This window comes from Amblyraja radiata, chromosome 28, assembly GCF_010909765.2.
Source record: "Amblyraja radiata isolate CabotCenter1 chromosome 28, sAmbRad1.1.pri, whole genome shotgun sequence".
In the NCBI taxonomy this organism is placed as follows: domain Eukaryota; kingdom Metazoa; phylum Chordata; class Chondrichthyes; order Rajiformes; family Rajidae; genus Amblyraja; species Amblyraja radiata.
This window is the reverse complement of record NC_045983.1, coordinates 22,580,545-22,599,064: the sequence shown is the minus strand read 5'-3', so window position 1 is coordinate 22,599,064 and position 18,520 is coordinate 22,580,545. Positions and strand designations below refer to the sequence as shown.

Genomic DNA, 18,520 nt, shown 5'->3' with positions numbered 1-18,520 from the left:
TTGATGAAGTCCATGAGTTCTGCATGGGTGCAGGAGGTAGCATCGATGCAGTCGTCAATGTAACGGAGATAGAGTTTGGGGATAGGGCCAGTGTACGCCCAGAACAGGGATTGTTCAACGTACCCTACAAAGAGGCAGGCATAGCTGAGGCCCATTCGGGTGTCCATAGCTACGCCTTGGACTTGGAGGAAGTGAGAGGAGTCGAAGGAGATGTTAAGGGCGAGGATCAGCTCCGCTAGGCGTAGTTAGTAGAGGGGAAATTGGATGGTTCTGCAGTCCAGGAAGAAAGGGAGGGCTTTAAGGCCTTCCTGGTGGGGGATGGAAGTGTAGAGTGAATGAACGTCCATAGTAAAGATGAGAGAGTGGGGGCTCGGAGACGAAGGGCATGTGAGGTATCTTGGACATAGGTCGGGAGAGATTTGACCAGGGACGGGGGGGGGGGGGGGGGGGGGGGGGGGGAAGGATAGGATGGATTGGAGGTTTGTGGAAATCATTTCAGTGGAACAGGAGCAGGCAGAAACATTGGGTCTCCCAGGGCTGTTGTGTTTATGGATTTTGGGGAGATGGTAAAACCAGGCTGTGCGGGGCTGGGAAACAGTAAGGTTGGAGGCTGTGGAAGGCAGACAGCCAGAAGTGGTGAAATCAGAAATGGGGATGATGAAATCCAAGGAAAGATGTGCTGGCATTGGAGTGGGTCCAGAGGAGGTTTACAAGAAAGATCCCAGGAATGATTGGGTTAACTTATGATGAGCATTTGAAGGCACTGGGCCTGTGCTTGCTGGAGTTTGGAAGGATGAGGGGAGACCTCATTATAGGGTGCTATTTGTATCTGCTTTAGTGAAAATATGCAAAATACCTGTTTCGCACTTGGACCATTTCCTCATTTTCTTTAATTCCCTCATTTCATTTATTGAATGGCCAACCCACTGAGACTCACTTTAAATCCCCCCCCCCCCTCCCCTACACAAACAAGCCAAGGAAATTATGGTTTTAGATTTACAGCTAATATTGTCTTGTCCTTTAGTTTTTCTTTTCTAATTAATATTTATTATTTTTTTAATATGCAGTCAAATCTTTTGACTTGCCTCCCATATCCTTTGTGCAATTTTGTGTGTTTTCTTCAAGTCTGATACTTTCTTCATGTCATAACATTTTGATGAGTAAATAAAGCAGGGAGCAATCTCACGAGAACATATTAACCTGAGCAGGGTTTATTTCAATGAGACGAAGGAAACCGTCCAGGCTAAATGAGAACGAAGATTGGCAGATTCAAATATAATGGGACAACGGGTTAAAAAAATCTTTAGAGTGCAGGCTTTGTACAGTCACACAAGGGGGTGAAACCAGGGGAATAACCAAAAGTTGGACAGACACAGAGGGACAGTGAAACAAAAGAGGTGCAAGACACATACCAACGAAATAACTCAAAATAAGAACTGGGCTTTATATCGGAGTCTTGAAAGAACAGATAAAGAAGAAAACAAGTTGAATAAAGTGGGATAATCGTGTGCTAGGGAATCCAAAAGTCTTCAACTGGGTATGCAAATGGTAACCAGGAAAAAGGAGGAGTTGTGCAACTTCGTGACATAGAAGGAGAAACGAAGGCTGCGGTATAATTAATTTTCAAAAATCAGTTTTTAACCACAAAAGATGTTGTTGCCAAAACCTTAGCAGAAGAGACAATGGAAGAAGTGAAAAATTGATGAGGAATTGAGTTAATTGTAAAGTAAAAGGCACCCTCTGCAAATAAAATATATTCTAAGTTCCTATACGAGGTGGAGGTAGACAGGGTGGAATGGCTTTCATAGTTTTCCTAGATAAAGGAGAGCTTCTGGAGAAGTGGAAAATAGCAAAGCAATACCCTTGATCAGAGGAGATTTGCAAACACATTCTGGCAAACTTGGACTGGTCATTTTCAACTTGGTGGTGGGAAAACTTGCAGAAATAAAAACAGGAAAACCATGAATAGGTTCTGGCGAAGGGTTGCAGACCTGAAACGTTGACTGTTCTCTTTGCACAGATGTTGCCTTGTCCAGCTTTTCTATTTTTGATTCAGATTTCCACCAGCTGCAGTTATTTTTTTACATTTCAAACCATTTTGAAAGAGGGCCAGCACAGAATTGTTAAAATCAAAGAGCGTTCGACTGACCAAGAATGCTGGAGGAAATGCAGAGGATGTTGAAATGGAATTTCATAAAGAGTTTGACGAAAATCTCACATAAAGAGACTGGTTTACAAAAACTGAACTTGGGGAATAAAAGGATCAAATGGTAGCATGAACACCGGCTTAAGGGAGAAAAGCAAAGTTGTGATAAACTGTTCTTTTCCAGAATGGAGGTTTGCGTGCCTGAAGGATCGATGCTAGAATCACCTAATGAGGGTGCAGAAGAAATTCACAAGGATGTTGCTTGGATTTCGAGGGCTTTAGTTATCAGGAGAGGTTGGATGGGATCAGTCTGAGAGTTGATATGATAGGGGTAAAAAAAAAAAGATATGGAGACGGTAGATATGAAATGTCTGTATCTCATGGCATGTGCATCTCTCAACCTTGGGGCATAGGTTTACGATGAGAGGAAGGCATTTAAAAAAAAGATGACAACGAGAGTGGTTGGATAACTGATATGAGCAGCCAGTGGAGGTGATGGAACAATAACAATATTTAAGAGGCAACTTCACAGAAGGAGTTGGGCATAGAGGGATACGGAACGATACGCAAGTATCCTCTTTAGCTAAAGGCGAGGTTCCACTGGATTGGAGAATAGCTAATGTTGTTTCTTTCTTTAAGAAGGGGTATAGGACTAATCCAGTAAATTACAGGCTGGTGAGACACAATCTGTTGGTTATAGGTGGTTCTGTTCCATGACGATCCCTCCGTTTCAACACTGATTTCAGAAAGGTAAAATCAAATAATGAAAGGCTTAGTGGATGTGGAGAGAATGTTTCCAGTAGTGGGAGAATCTAGGATCAGTGGGCACAGCCTCAGAAAAAAAGAACATACCTTTAGACTGGAGATGAGGAGGAATTTCTTTAGCTAGATGGTGGTGAATCTGTGGAATTCATTCTCACAGATGGTGGGGCAGGCCAAGTCACTAGGTATTCATAAAGTGGAAATTGATAAGTTTGTGATTAGTATGGGCATCAAAGGTTACGGAAAGAGGGCAGGAGAATTGGGCTGAGAGGGAAAAATAGATCAGCCATGATCGAATGGCGGAGTAGAGTTGATGGGATGTGTGGCCTAATCCTGCTCCTATGTCTTATGGTAAAATGCGGGCTTACTCAGCTAGAAGCTGTACAGAGTGTAATCTACTCACCAGGCCGCACCTGAACAGTGCCTTGGGATGTTTGCTTTCAATCTGTAAAGCCCTCTCCCCATAAACCAGTGCACGGCTTGGTAAATCCAACTTCAAGTAGATTATGGAGAGGTTCAGGAACAGCAACAGTTTGGAGGAGTGAAATTTCTGGTTTTGGGCCTCATTAGCCGGTTGGCGGTTGGCAAACACGGACAGGGCCTGCAGAGAAACAATGAAAATAAGATGAAATGGAGAATACGTGGGGCACTTCTACCACTGCTCCTCCTCTCAGTCTGGCCTGCTGTGGCGAGCTGAGGTGTGGGGAAAACAGACGTGCAATTAAAACCCAGGGATTAGCAATTTAGATCCTGATTTCTTCACTCGTTTTGCCATAGATGCTACAATATAGCAACCCTAGAGCAAAGTAAGGAGCATCAAATATAATTCAGAATGGTCAGAGAGGATAAACAGGGGGAAAATGGGATTAAGTTCTGGTATTACATAGAAATATATTAATTAGACGACTGAAGATAACATTTCTAACTTGTCTGTTCCTTTAGGAAACCTCACCCAGCAACATATCAGAAGCAACAAACAATCTGCCGGAGGAACTCTGTGTGGGGGGTTCCATCTGTGAACAGACTTCATCTGTCCAGATTTAGTGGGTCCTGACCTTAAATATCAACCGCCACTTCCTACTCCAGATTCAGCATTTGCAGGCTCTTGAGTCAACATGTTGGAAGCACATGTTCCCAAATTTCAAATGAAATCAGAGTAACAATTTGAGGCAATTTTTAAACAATTACAGAGGCAATTTTGGAGCAGAAATGTCTTCACCACCCTCTGCAACCTAAAATACAATTATATTCCCATCACCTCTTTCTCCCCCCCCCCCCCCCCCCCCCTGCCAATTTCGATGAAGGATCATTCATCTGAACCAGTAACTGCTTCTCTCTCCATATATGCTGCCTGACAATTTATCATTTTCTATTCGTATTACCACCGGACACATTCTGCACATTCTATGTGTTATTGACAGAGGTTTCCTGAAATGTACCATTAAGCTGCTACTCCAATTGTTTCGTTAAAATTGCATGCTTTAAAGCCAAGTAGATTCTACATCACTTTTCACTGTACCTCAGTACATGTGACAATAATAAAATAAACTCCCACATCACCCATCACACAAAATCAAGAAAGTCACTCTGCTTGGCAGCTGTTCCAGGAAGTGTCTTTATTGGGGTGATCCTTGAGATGCATACTTGCATTGATACATATGAATCACTCAGCCAAAAAGGTGCACTAAGGATTAGAGGATGAGAAGCTTTTAAAAAGATTATTTATAGTTTGCAAGTGCTTGTGGCATGGCCAATATTTATTATCCATGTGGCTGTTCCATTTAAGGTCCAAGTCAAAAGGGACCTGCAGGATGATGATGGGAAAATGTAGAAATAAGGGACGGCAGATAGGACTTTTTACATAAAAAGACACAAAGTGCTGGGTTAAGTCAGACTCCAGGCTGAATTAGGATCCAGACCCAAAACCTCACCTATCTACGTTCTCCAGAGATGCTGCCTGACCCACTGACTTACTCCAGGACTTTGTGTCCTTTTGGATGATGTTTAGATTTGGGATATGGTTAGACCATCTACTGGGGGAATAGATCATTCCCTGGTGTTTGTGTGGTGAGAACGTTACTTGACTTTGATCTGCCAATGCTTGAATGTTGTCCAGGACTTGTTGAATGCAGACATAGCTTGCTTAAATTGTTTTTAAGAATTGCAAATGAACATCAGAGTGAGAACTTCTATGTCTTCCAGATGAAGCAGCTAAAGATGGTTGTGGCAAGGAGACTGCCCTTCAGTAACTCCCTCCGCAATAACCTTCAACAGAGATGACCGACCTCTAATAATCACAACCATCTTCCTTTGTGGGATGCACGACTTCAAACAACAGCGAGTCAGCGCTATTTCATGTTCAGTGCAGTCAGTCCCAGCTCACGGAGTCTGGAATTGTTTAGACTGAGGCTTGGAGCTGTGATGAGGCCTGGAGCTGGCGAGTTTTGCCAAAGCCAAAACATCAGAGGCAAGTCGCAGTCAAAATGTGGCTCATTCTGGAATGCAAGACTATCTACGCAGAAAGGTGACCAGAGATATAACTATTGAGTTTGAGATAAGTTTATTGTCACGTGTACCGAGGTATGCAAAAAGCTTTTTGTTGCGTGCTAACCAGTCAGCATTAATACAAAAGATGATTACAATCGAGCCATCCACAGTGTACAGATGCATGATAAAGGGAATAACGTTTAGTGCAAGATAAAGTCCAGTAAAGACCGATTAAGATAGTCCGAGGGTCACCAATGAGGTAGATAGTAGCACAGGACTAGTTGTTGGTAGGATGGTTCAGTTGCCTGATAATAGCTGGGACAAAACTGTCCCTGCATCTGGAGGTGTGCTAATCGCTGCAGCCTCTGGGTTGTTAGTCCTACATCCATACCAAGCTTTATATGTAAATCACGGTGTCAGTATGCAGTGTTATTTTTCCACACATTACTCTGTACCTTCTTGTACTGGTCCTTTGCATCCTCGTATCGTTTCTGGTGGAAGAAATGGTTCCCCAACTCCCTCTCTGTATTGGCCACAATCGACAGTTTGTCCAAAGGGTATTTAACCTGCTCTTCCTAAAGCGAAGGAACAAAACATAGTCAAAGGGATAGCAATAAATACTGTCAAAGGGAGGTCATACCCCGTCCTGATTTAGAAGACATCAGTTGCTTTGAATCAAGTCCTCATTCATAAATTGCCTTCTTAATCAGAGTGGATCCCACTGGATGAGAGAAAGTGCTAGCCCATTTTACATTTTCACCATTTATTGACATATTGTTGTGTCTTTGAAAAGAAGTTGTAACCACACCAGTGGTCTATTGTAAACAGATGAAATTACAGGGGTTTCCTCTGCAGAGCGCCAATATTCACAAGGTTTGTCCTTGGTGCACCGGTAGGCAGATGGGTGGCAGAGGTCCCCGTATCAGTATGCAGTTAGGTGGTTTAAAACAACACAGTGGAGGTTAAAAATAGGTAAGATGGGTAAAGGTGTGAGGAAAGCTTCTCCATGTCCAAGATTGTAACTAGGTTGCTCTCCCTGTCCCGTGTCATAGGAACAGGATTACTATCTGAAGAAGGGTCTCGACACGAAACGTCACCCATTCCTTCTCTCCAGAGATGCTGCCTGTCCCGCTGAGTTACTCCAACATTTTGTGTCTACCTTGGATTTAAACCAGCACCTGCAGTTCCTTCCTACGCAACAGATTACTATGTTCCCTTCAACCCAGCAAATCAAGCCTTTCTCTTTCTCTCCTTCACCACACTCACAACCAAATGGTCTCCAGCATTCTGTCCATAGTTGGCTTTCATCACTGGGTCACCACAGGAGGCATAAGGATTACTGGACTGCAGAGGATATCATAAAGGACAACAAATCAGTCATCACAACATATATCAACACTTTCCTGGTGTGGAGTTGAAATGATTGATACTTCAACCTTGTCCTTAAAAATAAAATTCCCCACATCCATTACTATGCCTCCTTCATAAATAACATCTCGCTTTTAAACGGCCCATTCTTTATCTATGCCCTTCTGGGATATACGTGTCTCAAAGATTCCCTGAAAATATTTCTCTTCTGGGCAGGTCTTAAAGACTCAAATTTCACTTCAACATTCAACCATTTCCCCTCAATTCTCAATCCGGAGGATAAGATTTACTGGCCACTATTCTTACTAGTTTCTCTTCGTTCAGATCACTCTCCGTTGATCCATTCCTGGGGAATATGCCCAACGTGGCCCATCTCACTCTGCACTCCACAGAAAGGTACACTCACTTGAGCTCCATTTCTCCTAACTATTGCTATTCTTCAATGTGCTCTTATGAACTTTTCACAAATGTGTGCCATCTGAACTAATTTCAGTGTTTTACACTTTATCAAGTTTAACTATTCAATGGATTCATTCTAATCCTCTCTAACTTTGCAAATATTTTCGCTGGTATTCATTTACCGGTAATCTACGTCAATTAAGCAAGTCAACCCACCAACTCTCATCAAATGGATAAGCATCAATTCTCAGTTCTCTCAGCTTTTTATTGGACAATTCTTTACACAAGGGATCACCTTAAGAAGGAACACCCTGATGTCTCTGCTCGCACCCTGGGGAAATAATGCTTCTTTGCCACAGTTAACATTCTATACGTGTAATAACATAGTCGGAGGGTGGAGAATCTGTGGAATTCACTGCCACAGAAGGCTGTGGAGGCCGTCCATGGAAAGTTTTAAAGCAGAGATAGATAGATTCTTAATTCGTACGGGTGTCAGGGGTTATGGGGAGAAGGCAGGAGAATGGAGTTAAAAGGGAAAGATAGATTAGCCATGATTGAATGGCAGAGTAGACTTGATGGGTCGAATGACCTGGTTCTGCTCCTATCACTTAAACAACATTAGCGATGCGAACCTGGCACAGGAGCACTCAGGATCCAGAGACTAGTTCACAAGGCCTAGTTATAGTCCATGTCCTGACGGTGCTGGGATGTGGTCAGAATAGAGTAGGTCTGCACAGAGCTTGAGGTGAGCTATTACAGCAAATGGGACAGACCACCCTTCAATGACATGAAAGATTTAATTAAAACATTACAAAGCCACTGGAAATAACGCAGAGACAATGAATAATAATCTCACAGTAAACAGTTCAGAGAAACTATAATTAATGGAGAGAAGAGCACAAAAAGGAAAAAGAGCTGAAGTCATTTAATCAGCAATTTGTATTTAATTCCAGAACATGACTTCACATTACTTCCCCATTCAGCTCAGAAAGTAGACAAGCAAAAAAGTGAAAGTGATGGGGAACATGCAAATCATACAGAATAAAGGGGTGGGAGATTGCAACTTTCACGTGGTCCACCCTGTTTCGACGAATGCAATCAACCTGGTGTGCACAATCAAATAAGATCAAATAGAACAAGTTGTCCGACAACTTTAGGCTGTGCATGCCATACGCAAGAAGAAGAAGATACAGAATAAAAACAGAAAATGCTAGAAAGACCTAGCAGGTCAGGCAGCACATTCACGACGAAACTTTAATGGTTTCCCTTCCCACAGATGCTGACCGACCAGCTAAAGATTTCCAGCATTTTCTGTTTATATTTCAGATGTAAGGCGTCTGCGTTTTTTACATTTTTTTCACAAATTATTTAGAGATAGAAGACAATGCAAGAGTTACAGGATCATAACATTTTACCATAAGAAGGCATGAACAGAAACTGGCGCAAAGCAAGTTCAATGAAAAATCTTCAAAAATGGTCCACTGTGTAATAAACATAGAAACAGTGACTGTGTTCAAAATACTTAACTCCTGCTACTGTGTGGGTGGGGTGTTGTGCTCCGATGCAGAGAGTTGATTTGCATTCCCTCCAACTCTGGATTTAAAACCGATGACAATCACATTCATCTATCTGAAAAGCTGTCATGTTAAAAGCAGTGCAGCTTAAATCTCCGGACCCAGAACATTCGACAGGAAATATAAACAAGTACAAGCACACATAGAACAGGACTGAATTGCAAGGACATGTGTCAGGCTGGTAGTTCAGGCAGCTTTAAATTAACAAGATAAGCAATCCACGTCCAAGACCGTCACAAACTACAACAGCAGAAATATCACCTACTCTGCCTGTTGCAGAATTGCTTACCTGTGACAAAGAGAAGTATTCATCGGACTCCAGTGTATCCAGAAAATCCAGGACCTCCATTTCAAACATTATAGTGGCGTTCGGTGGGATCCGCGGGGGACAGCCCATTACCCCATATGCATATTGTGGCTTAAAGAGAAAGCGGGAGAACTCGCCTTTTTTCATTGTAGGCATTGCTAGTTCCATACCAAGCAGCGTTATATCTGAAACACACCAGGCACCAGATTCTATGCTTGTTTTCAACAGCGGGGGGGGGGGGGGGGGGGCGGGAGAGGAACATCAGGTGCAGCTTTACCCTTCTTCAGTCTGAGCTCAGAAATCAGCTTCTGAACTTCAGACCTCAGTCTGAAGAAGGGTCTCGACCCAAAACATCACCTATTCCTTTTCTCCTGAGATGCTGCCTGACCTATTAGGTTACACCAGCATTTTGTGTTAATCTTCAGTGTAAACCAGCATCTGCAGTTCCTTCCTACACATTATGGTTGGCAGATTGACCTTCCTGAGAATAAATCCATGAAAAGCAACTGGCCCAGATGGAGTCTCTGGCCATGTCCTCTTGCAGGAGTATTTGCAGACATCTTTAACTTCTCCCAACACCAATCCGAGGTTCCTATCTGCTTTAAAAACGACCACTACCATCCCGGTGCCAAAGAAACGCAAGGTTACGTGCCTTAATGACTACTACCTTGCTGGCTCTGACATCCATCATGATGTGTTTAGAGAGGCTGGTCATGGCACAGATTAACTCCACTATCCCAGGCAGCCTAGTCCCACTTCATTTCACTTGATGCAGCAACAGGTCCATGACAGGCATTGTTGCCCTGGCCCTCCCTCCACTCATTCCTGGAAAATCTGGATAATACCCATGTCAGATAAAGTCAATAAATAGGAGTCTTCAATTCCAACCAAACGCATCTCCAAATTCCGAGACCTGGGACTCAGCAACCACTTCCTGACTCCGCAACACAGCAACCACGTGATCGCTGACTTCCTAAGCAGCAGAACGCAATCAGTAAGAATGGGCGACATGTCCTCCATGATAATTCCCAAAACTGGTGACCTGCAAGACTGCGTTCCCACCCCCTTGGTATTGTCCTTATACAATCTCGACGTTGACCAAATTCTACACCGATTCCATGTACAAATTTGCAGATGACGCCACCATAGTAGGGCAAATAGCACACCAATGCTTCCACTTCCTCAAGGAAACTCAGCCTATTCACAATCTCACTGATTTTTAGAAAGCATCATATCCCGATGCAACGCAGCTGGGTATGGCAAATGCTCTGCACAATACCACAAGAAATTACAGCGAGTTGTGAATGCCGACCAGTCCATCACATAGACTAGGGTACACAAAATTGCTGGGGAAACTCAGCGGGTGCAGCAGCATCTATGGAGCGAAGGAAATAGGCGACGTTTCGGGCCGAAACCCTTCTTCAGACCCCCACATAGACTAGCCTGCCGTCCATTGACCCCGTCTATACTTCACGGTGCCTCAAGGGGGCAGCCAACATAAGCAGAGACCAGTTACAAACCAGTCATTTTCACTATCTCAATTTCCAGCACTGTTGATTGTAGCTTCTAAAGGTTCTTCTTGTGTGAAAGATTGAGGTTTTGTGTGTTCAGTAATATGCTGACCTTACTGAGGGAAAGTGGACCACAAGCTTTTTCAAGCTTTGGAATCAAATGCTCCCAAGTCACTCCAATTTACAATGTCCCAAAATGTGGCCCCATTTCAAGTATGGCACAAGAGGCTGCAGTTACACCTCAAGGCAGCTGATAACTTCGTCCTAGACTGTAGAACCTCATTTCACAGTAGCCAACTTAAAATATTGTTAATTCACAATGTCCCAACCCACAAAACAATGGTCCTTAGGGTAACATTCCCTTTCATCACTAGCCTGCATTTGACCTACAAATGAAGCTAGCTGCCTATCCTGACAGAAGGTATTGGAAATGCAGGATCCCAGAGTTCATACACACAAACCATCTCTTATTGATAGCAGGAGCAGTTCAAATACTGTACGTGAAAGCCCAGGAGATGAAGTACTCAGGATTTGTGCCTAGATGGTGCTGGTGCACTGTGTTTCTCCAGGAGTAAACAGACTCAGTGGTGTGAATCCGTGCTCCATCTCATAAATAGCATTATTTCTCAACACCGGCTTGCTTCAAATTAACAGAGGTCACTTTGAGAGGCTGGGGTGCGTGGAAGAAATAAGAACTACACTTCAATAGCTTTAAGCAGCATGCAGGAGTGTTTATGAGAAACTGACCTCCGGATCGTTCCACGTCAGTCTGCGAGCGGAAGGAGAACTAAGCTTATTCCCTTGCTTTGAACTCTGTGCAACAGAACCCAGCCTCCACTTAAGACTTGTGTAGGAAGAAACTGCAGATGCTGGTTTAAACCAAAGATAGACACAAAAAGCTGGAGTAACTCAGTAGGTCATACAGCATCTCTGGAGAACAGGAATAGGTGATGTTTCGGGTCGACCCAGAGATGCTGTCTGACCAGATGCTGTCTGACCCGCTGAGTTACTCCAGTTTTTTGTGCCCATCTTCTCTATTTAGACTTTGCAGTTAGAGAAAGCACATGATAGACCCCAACTCGAGGGCCCTCGGTTCACACAGTAGTTTATATTAGAGAGAGACATGATTCATTGCAATCACTGCCAGAAGGCACCATTTACTGGTGTAGGATAACCCCCACCTTTGTCTGTAATCCCCATTAATCACTAGACTTTTGCCCACTGTCCTCAGTATCTTTACTCCTACCATCCAGTGTCACTGACTAATAGCGCACAGATCTACAGCCGCTACACTAAGTGGACAGATATGGATCTGAGGGAATCTGCAGGGTGTGGATACATGGTTTGTGATCACAACAAGAGCTCCTGATTTTGAATTACTGCTTGAAGGCTGGTTGGCTGCAAGCCGCAAGGTAGAAATCAGTCCACTGACAGTCCCTCATAGTTTCAGCCTTTCCACAAGGTGCACAAGACCGAGAGTAGTGGCACAGCCGTAGAGTTGCTGCCAAATGCCCCTGTCCCACTTAGGAAACCTGAACGGAAACCTCTGGAGACTTTGCGCCCCACCCAAGGTTTCCGTGCGGTTCCCAGAGGTTTTTTCTCAGTCTCCCTACCTGCTTCCACTACCTGCAACCTCCGGCAACCACATGCAACCTCTGGGAACCGAAAGGAAACCTTTGGTGGGGCACAAAGTCTCCAGCGGTTTCCGTTCAGGTTTCCTAAGTGGGACAGGGGCATTACAGCGCCAGAGACAGGGTTCAATCCTGACAACGGATGCTGTTTGTACAGTGTTTGTACATTCTCGCTGTGACCTAGTGGGTTTTCTCCAGGTGCTCCAGTTTCGTCCCACACTCCAAAGATGAACAGGTTTACAGGTTAATTGGCTTAGGTAAAAATTGCGAATTGTCCCTAGTGCGTAGGGTAGTGCTAGTGCACCAGGATGATCACTGGTCTGCGCGGACTCAGTGGGTTGAAAGGCATACTTTTTCATGCTGTATCTCTGAAGTCTAAAGAGCAAATTGGATTAGAATTACAATAACAATATTTTCAATAATCCATGTGGTGAATCATTTTACAACTTTAATAACCTATTTTTACTCGCTGTATGGAAGCTGATGCGTTATTGCAGCAAGGTGAGAACATGCAGCAACATTATAACCCCCTCAGATAAAGTTGTAAATGAGAGTGTGGTGGCAGGTAGAGAGCAGTTCTAACACGAGTTGGAGGGCTTTCATTCACTCTGTCCCAGCAACACCAGGTCTGCAGCTGAGTGTACAGGTGCAATGTCAACTCACAACACATCACTCCCAAAGCATCAGCAGCTTGTACGCACCGTGACCGATCTTCATGAACCTTGGCATATTCCTGTGCACATTGGAATCAAAGGGCTTGTCGGTGTATTCACTGTACGCACTGTAATGAACTGCAAGAAAGATGTGCAGAAAAATTAAGCTCAGCTGCAAACCCCAACAAGAAATTTGCCTAAACAGATTCAAAGAATTCAGATAGATGACCAATTCTGTCACTCAGTCGCTGTGGGCATTATGACCACAGCCATTTCTGCAAGCAAGTACAGACCAGTGATTCAGGGCAGAAATTCTTCCAGAGGCACTGAGGGGAACTAGAGAGTGGAGAAGTCTAGCCATTTCAGTGCTTTCCAAGAGCAAGCTGGGTGTGAAATCTGCTCAATTCATCTCCTTCACCATCTAATCCAAACATACATAAGATGGATTCATTGTTTGTTAAATATAATTTTCAACCAGTTAACCCATCCAAATTGAAGTTACTACTCCTGCATTGTAGATGGGCCGGCAAGGAAGGACATTAGAGAAGGAATTTCATCAATGATCCACTCTTGACACTCACAACCTGTCATATTTGTTTGCCTTACATAATTCTTACGTGGTTTGCCTTTATTACAGGAACTACCACTTTAAAAAGCCTGGCTGCTGTTCATTTACCGGGACCAACCTGAAACTGGAGTTCTTTTCCTTGCCATGACAGTCAATGAATGACTGGATAGGTCAACTGGTGGGGGATGGGGAAGGATAACAGAGGAAGACAAATGGAATACATTTTACCTTGCACTGCACTAAATTGCAAGGCAGAATCTAACAATATGTGATCACCCCTTTCTTGAAACTAACATCAGTTCAGAATACCCCATGATTGACTGTACCAGAGACTGATGCAGTAAGTGGGATAATTCTGCCCGATCCATGTCGGAGAACCTCCTTTAACACACCACCATCACCAGTGACATCTTGCATTCTCAGAGACATGTAGTAGAAAGGACTCTGAAAAGAGAAGTAATTGAACATCACTTACATGTGCCAAGTACAAAATATAATGAATCAGATATAGATTCTCCCTTAATATCACTCTTCCCTAATCCTCATGAAATCTCCTACCTTTTGGAGGAAGACTCATGTTGCCACATTGACTGATGAAGGGTTTCGGCCCGAAACGTTGCCTATCTCCTTCGCTCCATAGATGCTGCTGCACCCGCTGAGTTTCTCCAGCATTTTTGTGTACCTTGCCATATTGACTTCTCTGTACTACATTATCCACACGTGTCAGGTTACATACATTAATTTGGAAATGCTATTTACCCCAGTCCAATGCCACTTACCCCGGTCCGGTTCAATGTTATTTATTGGACCGGACTTTGGACATTCTGCCAAAACATGGCAGGGCCTGCATGTGTAAATATGCAAAAATAAATAAATAAATAATCACTGTGCAGTTGCAAGTGTCATTGAACCCCTGATAAGCCTCAGAGCCTAATCCATGTCAATGAAGCTTCTCACAAGCATTCATAATGTTGGATATCTCAGGATCAGAAGTCCACGTCAACATTTTCCTTTAGTTTGGGGTTGACAAAACCAATAATGCCTCCCAAGGATGATTGTCTAACAGAACAGAGGTTGGGAATAGAACAGTTTCACACCACAAGCTGCAGATCATACTGCTGAAGGGCAATCAATAAATAATTACTTTGCGTCTCCTCATGCCTTAATGGGGAGGGAGGAGAAATGCGTTATCAGAGAAAGACACAGTGCTGGAGTAACTCAGTGCCGGAGTAACTCAGCCAGTCAAGCAGCATCTCTGGAGGAAAAGGATGGGTGGCGTTTCGGGTCGGGACCCTTCTTCAGACTGAAAGTAGAGGGGAGGGAACTCGAGGTAAGAACAGGCCAGAACAAATCTGGGCTGGCAACAGATGACCAAGGAAGGATGGAGCCTAAAATGGCCCATTGTTGGCTGGGGAAGTGGCGATAACAGAGGGATACAAGGATGCAAACAGTGGAACTAGTTGGACGGCTTGCATGGGGAGGTGGCGGGGGGGGGGGGGGGGGGGGGAGGGTTTAAGAAGAGGGAGGGAATGCAAGGGTTACATAAAATCAGAGAATTCAATGTTCACACCACTGGCTTGTAAGCAAAATATGAGGTACTGTTCCTCTAATTTGCGAGGAGCATTCTCAGCACTGATCGGAGAATGATGTTGCAATACAGCAGCAGGAAAACAGCAGATCCCATACTCTTTAACCAGCAAACAAATTCCAGCTGTATTTGCAAGTAGATGTCTGGCCAGTCAGATATCTTGAAACAAAATTATAAAAACAATATCGTGAAGAGTTACCGGCTGGTCCACTGGATCTTCAGGTGCTCTGATCATTCTGAGATCCCAGTCGCAAGGTTGTATTTCCACCAAGAGTATTACAATGGAAGGGATTTGTCAAATGGAGCTCTAATGGATGAAAAGCCTCTGCAAAACAAACCAGAATTAGTACATGAATAGTACAGGATTTTCTTTGAAAGATGCCATGGTCATTTCTGCCTGGCGCAGTCCTCTTAGATCAGTGAAAATTGCATTCAACTGGTCTTACTCCAGCGATGATACAAACTCTGGTTGTTTTCACTCCCAGATTAGGATTGGTCAAAACTGAGACAGGATTCACCATTATAAATGTCTTGGACAGCTTTGCCCATTATTTAATAATCCGTGAGAGGCGAGTGTAGACACGGCTTTTAGTAAAACAAGCCAGTACAACAATCAAACATTAATCCTAACCTCTGTCTTTGTGTCAACGTCCCTCAGGTCCTTCTCTACGGAGGGACAAGCAAACATCTCATCTCAACAATTACGTAGCATGAGTCTTCAGGTTACTCTTTTCACAATGGAACCAAGGTTCTGGGGCAACTCAGGGAGTCACGCAGCATTTCTGGAGGATGTGGATAAGCAACATTTTGTCGGGAAGAAGGGTACCAACCCAAAATATCACCTATCCACACCCTTCAGAGATGCTGCTTGACCCACAACAATACTCCAGCACTTTGTATTCGACATAAGATTCCATCATCCGCAGTCCCTTGTGTCTCTGTTTTCACAACATGATTACCTATTTATCTTATTAGTGATTTTTAATTTCAAGCTTGTATTTAAACCTTTCAGAGTAAGCATGATGAACAATATTGAGTCTTTTCACTATCCCAAATAAAATCAGGATACGCCAACCTTATAGTCACAGCAGCTGAGGTGCGTTCATTGCTTTAGCTGCTTTTCATAAAGATTAATTTGTACAGTTCCTATCTCATGGTTAAGAAAATCTCCCTTTTAATCTCATTCAGTATGCCATTAATTTCTTCCAGTTAATAATTGACACAAAAATGAATTAAATTATACTGGCTGGAGTATATCACTGTCCTTTCTCCAGGCTGAACTGCAGGTATGTTATCAGATCTATGAAAATGCTACCGGGCTTTCCATCAACTGCAAAACTGGAATCTCTGATCCATAAAATATTTTATTATAGAGACAAGAGACACACAATCCTGCAATAACAAATTGACCATGTTTGGATTATTGATAGGATGTAACACAATAAACCCTGTCTTATCCTTTTAAAATCAAATTCCCATTTCCACTAACAAAAACTCACCATCGCAAAGTCTGTGATAATATTACTTCTTCTCTTAATCCCCAATCAATCAATTTTAGACTGCAGTTGCTTTCTATTTATGAGTTCCAATCTTAGTCTAGCTCTAGCATATCCACATGTAACACACTAGAGATGTTAATACAATGCTGCATTTAAAATGTATTTCAATATCAAAATCCAATCTGGCCCAAGGTCTGTTGATGTACATTGCTTTATTACTGATGCTTAATGGTTCATTTCTTACAGAAAGCGACCTTTCAACATTTTACTTTAGGGTATTTTTATAGCAGTAATCTCCATCTAAAAGCTAAATTACAAAGCACTCTCTGACCTGTCAGGTAATGACACTGGATGTGTTCTTCAACTTATTGCTTTTTATACATTAAACTTTCATTGAAAAGCAAATGAATGCACGATTATTGGCCATAACTATTTTCTGGAGAGCACAGGCAGCTTTTTAAGGAGTTGCCTACAAATGTCCTACAAGTGATTCATTACTTTCATGGTTTTTTGGGCAATATCCTTCCCATCTGTACCAGACTCCCCAATCTTCCAGCACATAGCCCCCCAAAGCTCTCCCAGAGCCACCTCGAGCTCTCAGCTTCAAATCTGCTCCTTGTGCTTCTCTACCTAAGTGAACACCTGGGGGCAATGACCAGTTGCAATTCAATGTTCTGCTCAGGCCATCTAATGAAAGTATTGTTCCTGGGAGCTAGTTTCCTGAAAGCAATTATGTTGACCCACTGTAATAGCTTTGAGGAGAAACTGGAAATAGAAGGGAACATTGAGACTGAAGAAGGATTCTGACCTGAAATGTCACCTATTCCTTTTCTCCAGAGGTGCTGCCTAACCCGCTGAGTTACTCCAGCTCATCTTAGCACTATCGTGCTGTAATCAATAAACTTTCTCACTTCTGATTTTGAAGCAGTTGAAGATGGTTGACCAGGGGTAATGCCCTGAGGGACCCTTACAATGATGTCCTGGATTTGAGAATAATAGGTTATAACCTTGATGTCTTTAAACCTCCATTGCTAGTGTTTCTTGATGCTATGTTCAGTCAAATGCTGTTTTGATATCAAATGCTTTTACTTTTACAGATACTGTTCAGCCCACTGAGTTCTTGCAGCAGTAAAATGGAAACATAACAGACTACAGATGAAAACATAGAAAATAGGTGCAGGAGTAGGCCATTCGGCCCTTCGAGCCTGCACTGCCATTCAATATGATCATGGCTGATCATCCAACTCACTATCCTGTACCTGCCTTCTCTCCATACCCCCTGATCCCTTTAGCCACAAGGGCCACATCTAACTCTCTCTTAAATATAGCCAATGAACAGGCCTCAACCACCCTCTGTGGCAGAGAGTTCCACAGATGCTGGAATCTGGAGCAGAAAACAAATTGCTGGAGGAACTCAACTGGGTCAGGCAGCACCTGCAGAGGGAAATGGACAGTTGATGTTTTGGGTTGAGCTCCCTCCTCTGGATGTGCCATTTCCCCATGTTGAATGCCCTTTCCCTTCACAAATGCTGCCTGTCCCAATGAGCTCCCCAAGCAGTTAGCTTTTTGTTCCAGATTCCAGTATCTTTATTTTCCTAATCCTCCAGAAGTTTATTTTTCTCCCCAGATTGCAGCACCCGTAATCTCCTGCATCTCTGCTGTTTTGACATCCACCTGTCAACATGACTTTCATTTGACAACAGCAGAAAAATGAATTGCAATTGACCAGTGTTTTTCGTACATGCCTGCAGGGAATACAAGCAATTCAACGTCCAGGCATACGCTGATAAGTGGCAAGTTCCAGGCATTAAGGGGCTGTCCCACTGTACGAGCTAATTCTCCCGAGTTTCCCCTGATTCGAACTCGGAGAATTACGGTAATAGCAGCTCGTAGGTACTCGTGGCTCTCGTGGACATTTTTCAACATGTTGAAAAATCTTCACGAGCTTACCGCATCTCCCGAGTACCTGCCGTTAGCGTTACGAGCTGCTAAGAGATGTCCCGAGCTCCGACGTACCCACTACGTAC

The 18,520-nt window shown here is 43.4% G+C and overlaps 1 protein-coding gene across 1 annotated transcript in view; it reads right to left on the bottom strand.

The window, feature by feature from the left end:
- The window catches only part of fkbp6 (FKBP prolyl isomerase family member 6 (inactive)), a 44,717-nt gene that overhangs the window by 14,640 nt on the left and 11,557 nt on the right, over positions 1 to 18,520 (bottom strand). Inside the window, exons 2-7 of the mRNA XM_033046049.1 lie at positions 15,194 to 15,319; positions 13,733 to 13,850; positions 12,887 to 12,976; positions 9,026 to 9,228; positions 5,851 to 5,970; positions 3,312 to 3,509 (exon numbers count right to left, since the gene is read on the bottom strand). Of these exons, the coding sequence (XP_032901940.1) occupies positions 3,312 to 3,509; positions 5,851 to 5,970; positions 9,026 to 9,228; positions 12,887 to 12,976; positions 13,733 to 13,850; positions 15,194 to 15,229 (765 nt within the window). The 5' untranslated portion in view covers positions 15,230 to 15,319. The remainder of the gene's footprint in view (positions 1 to 3,311; positions 3,510 to 5,850; positions 5,971 to 9,025; positions 9,229 to 12,886; positions 12,977 to 13,732; positions 13,851 to 15,193; positions 15,320 to 18,520) is intronic.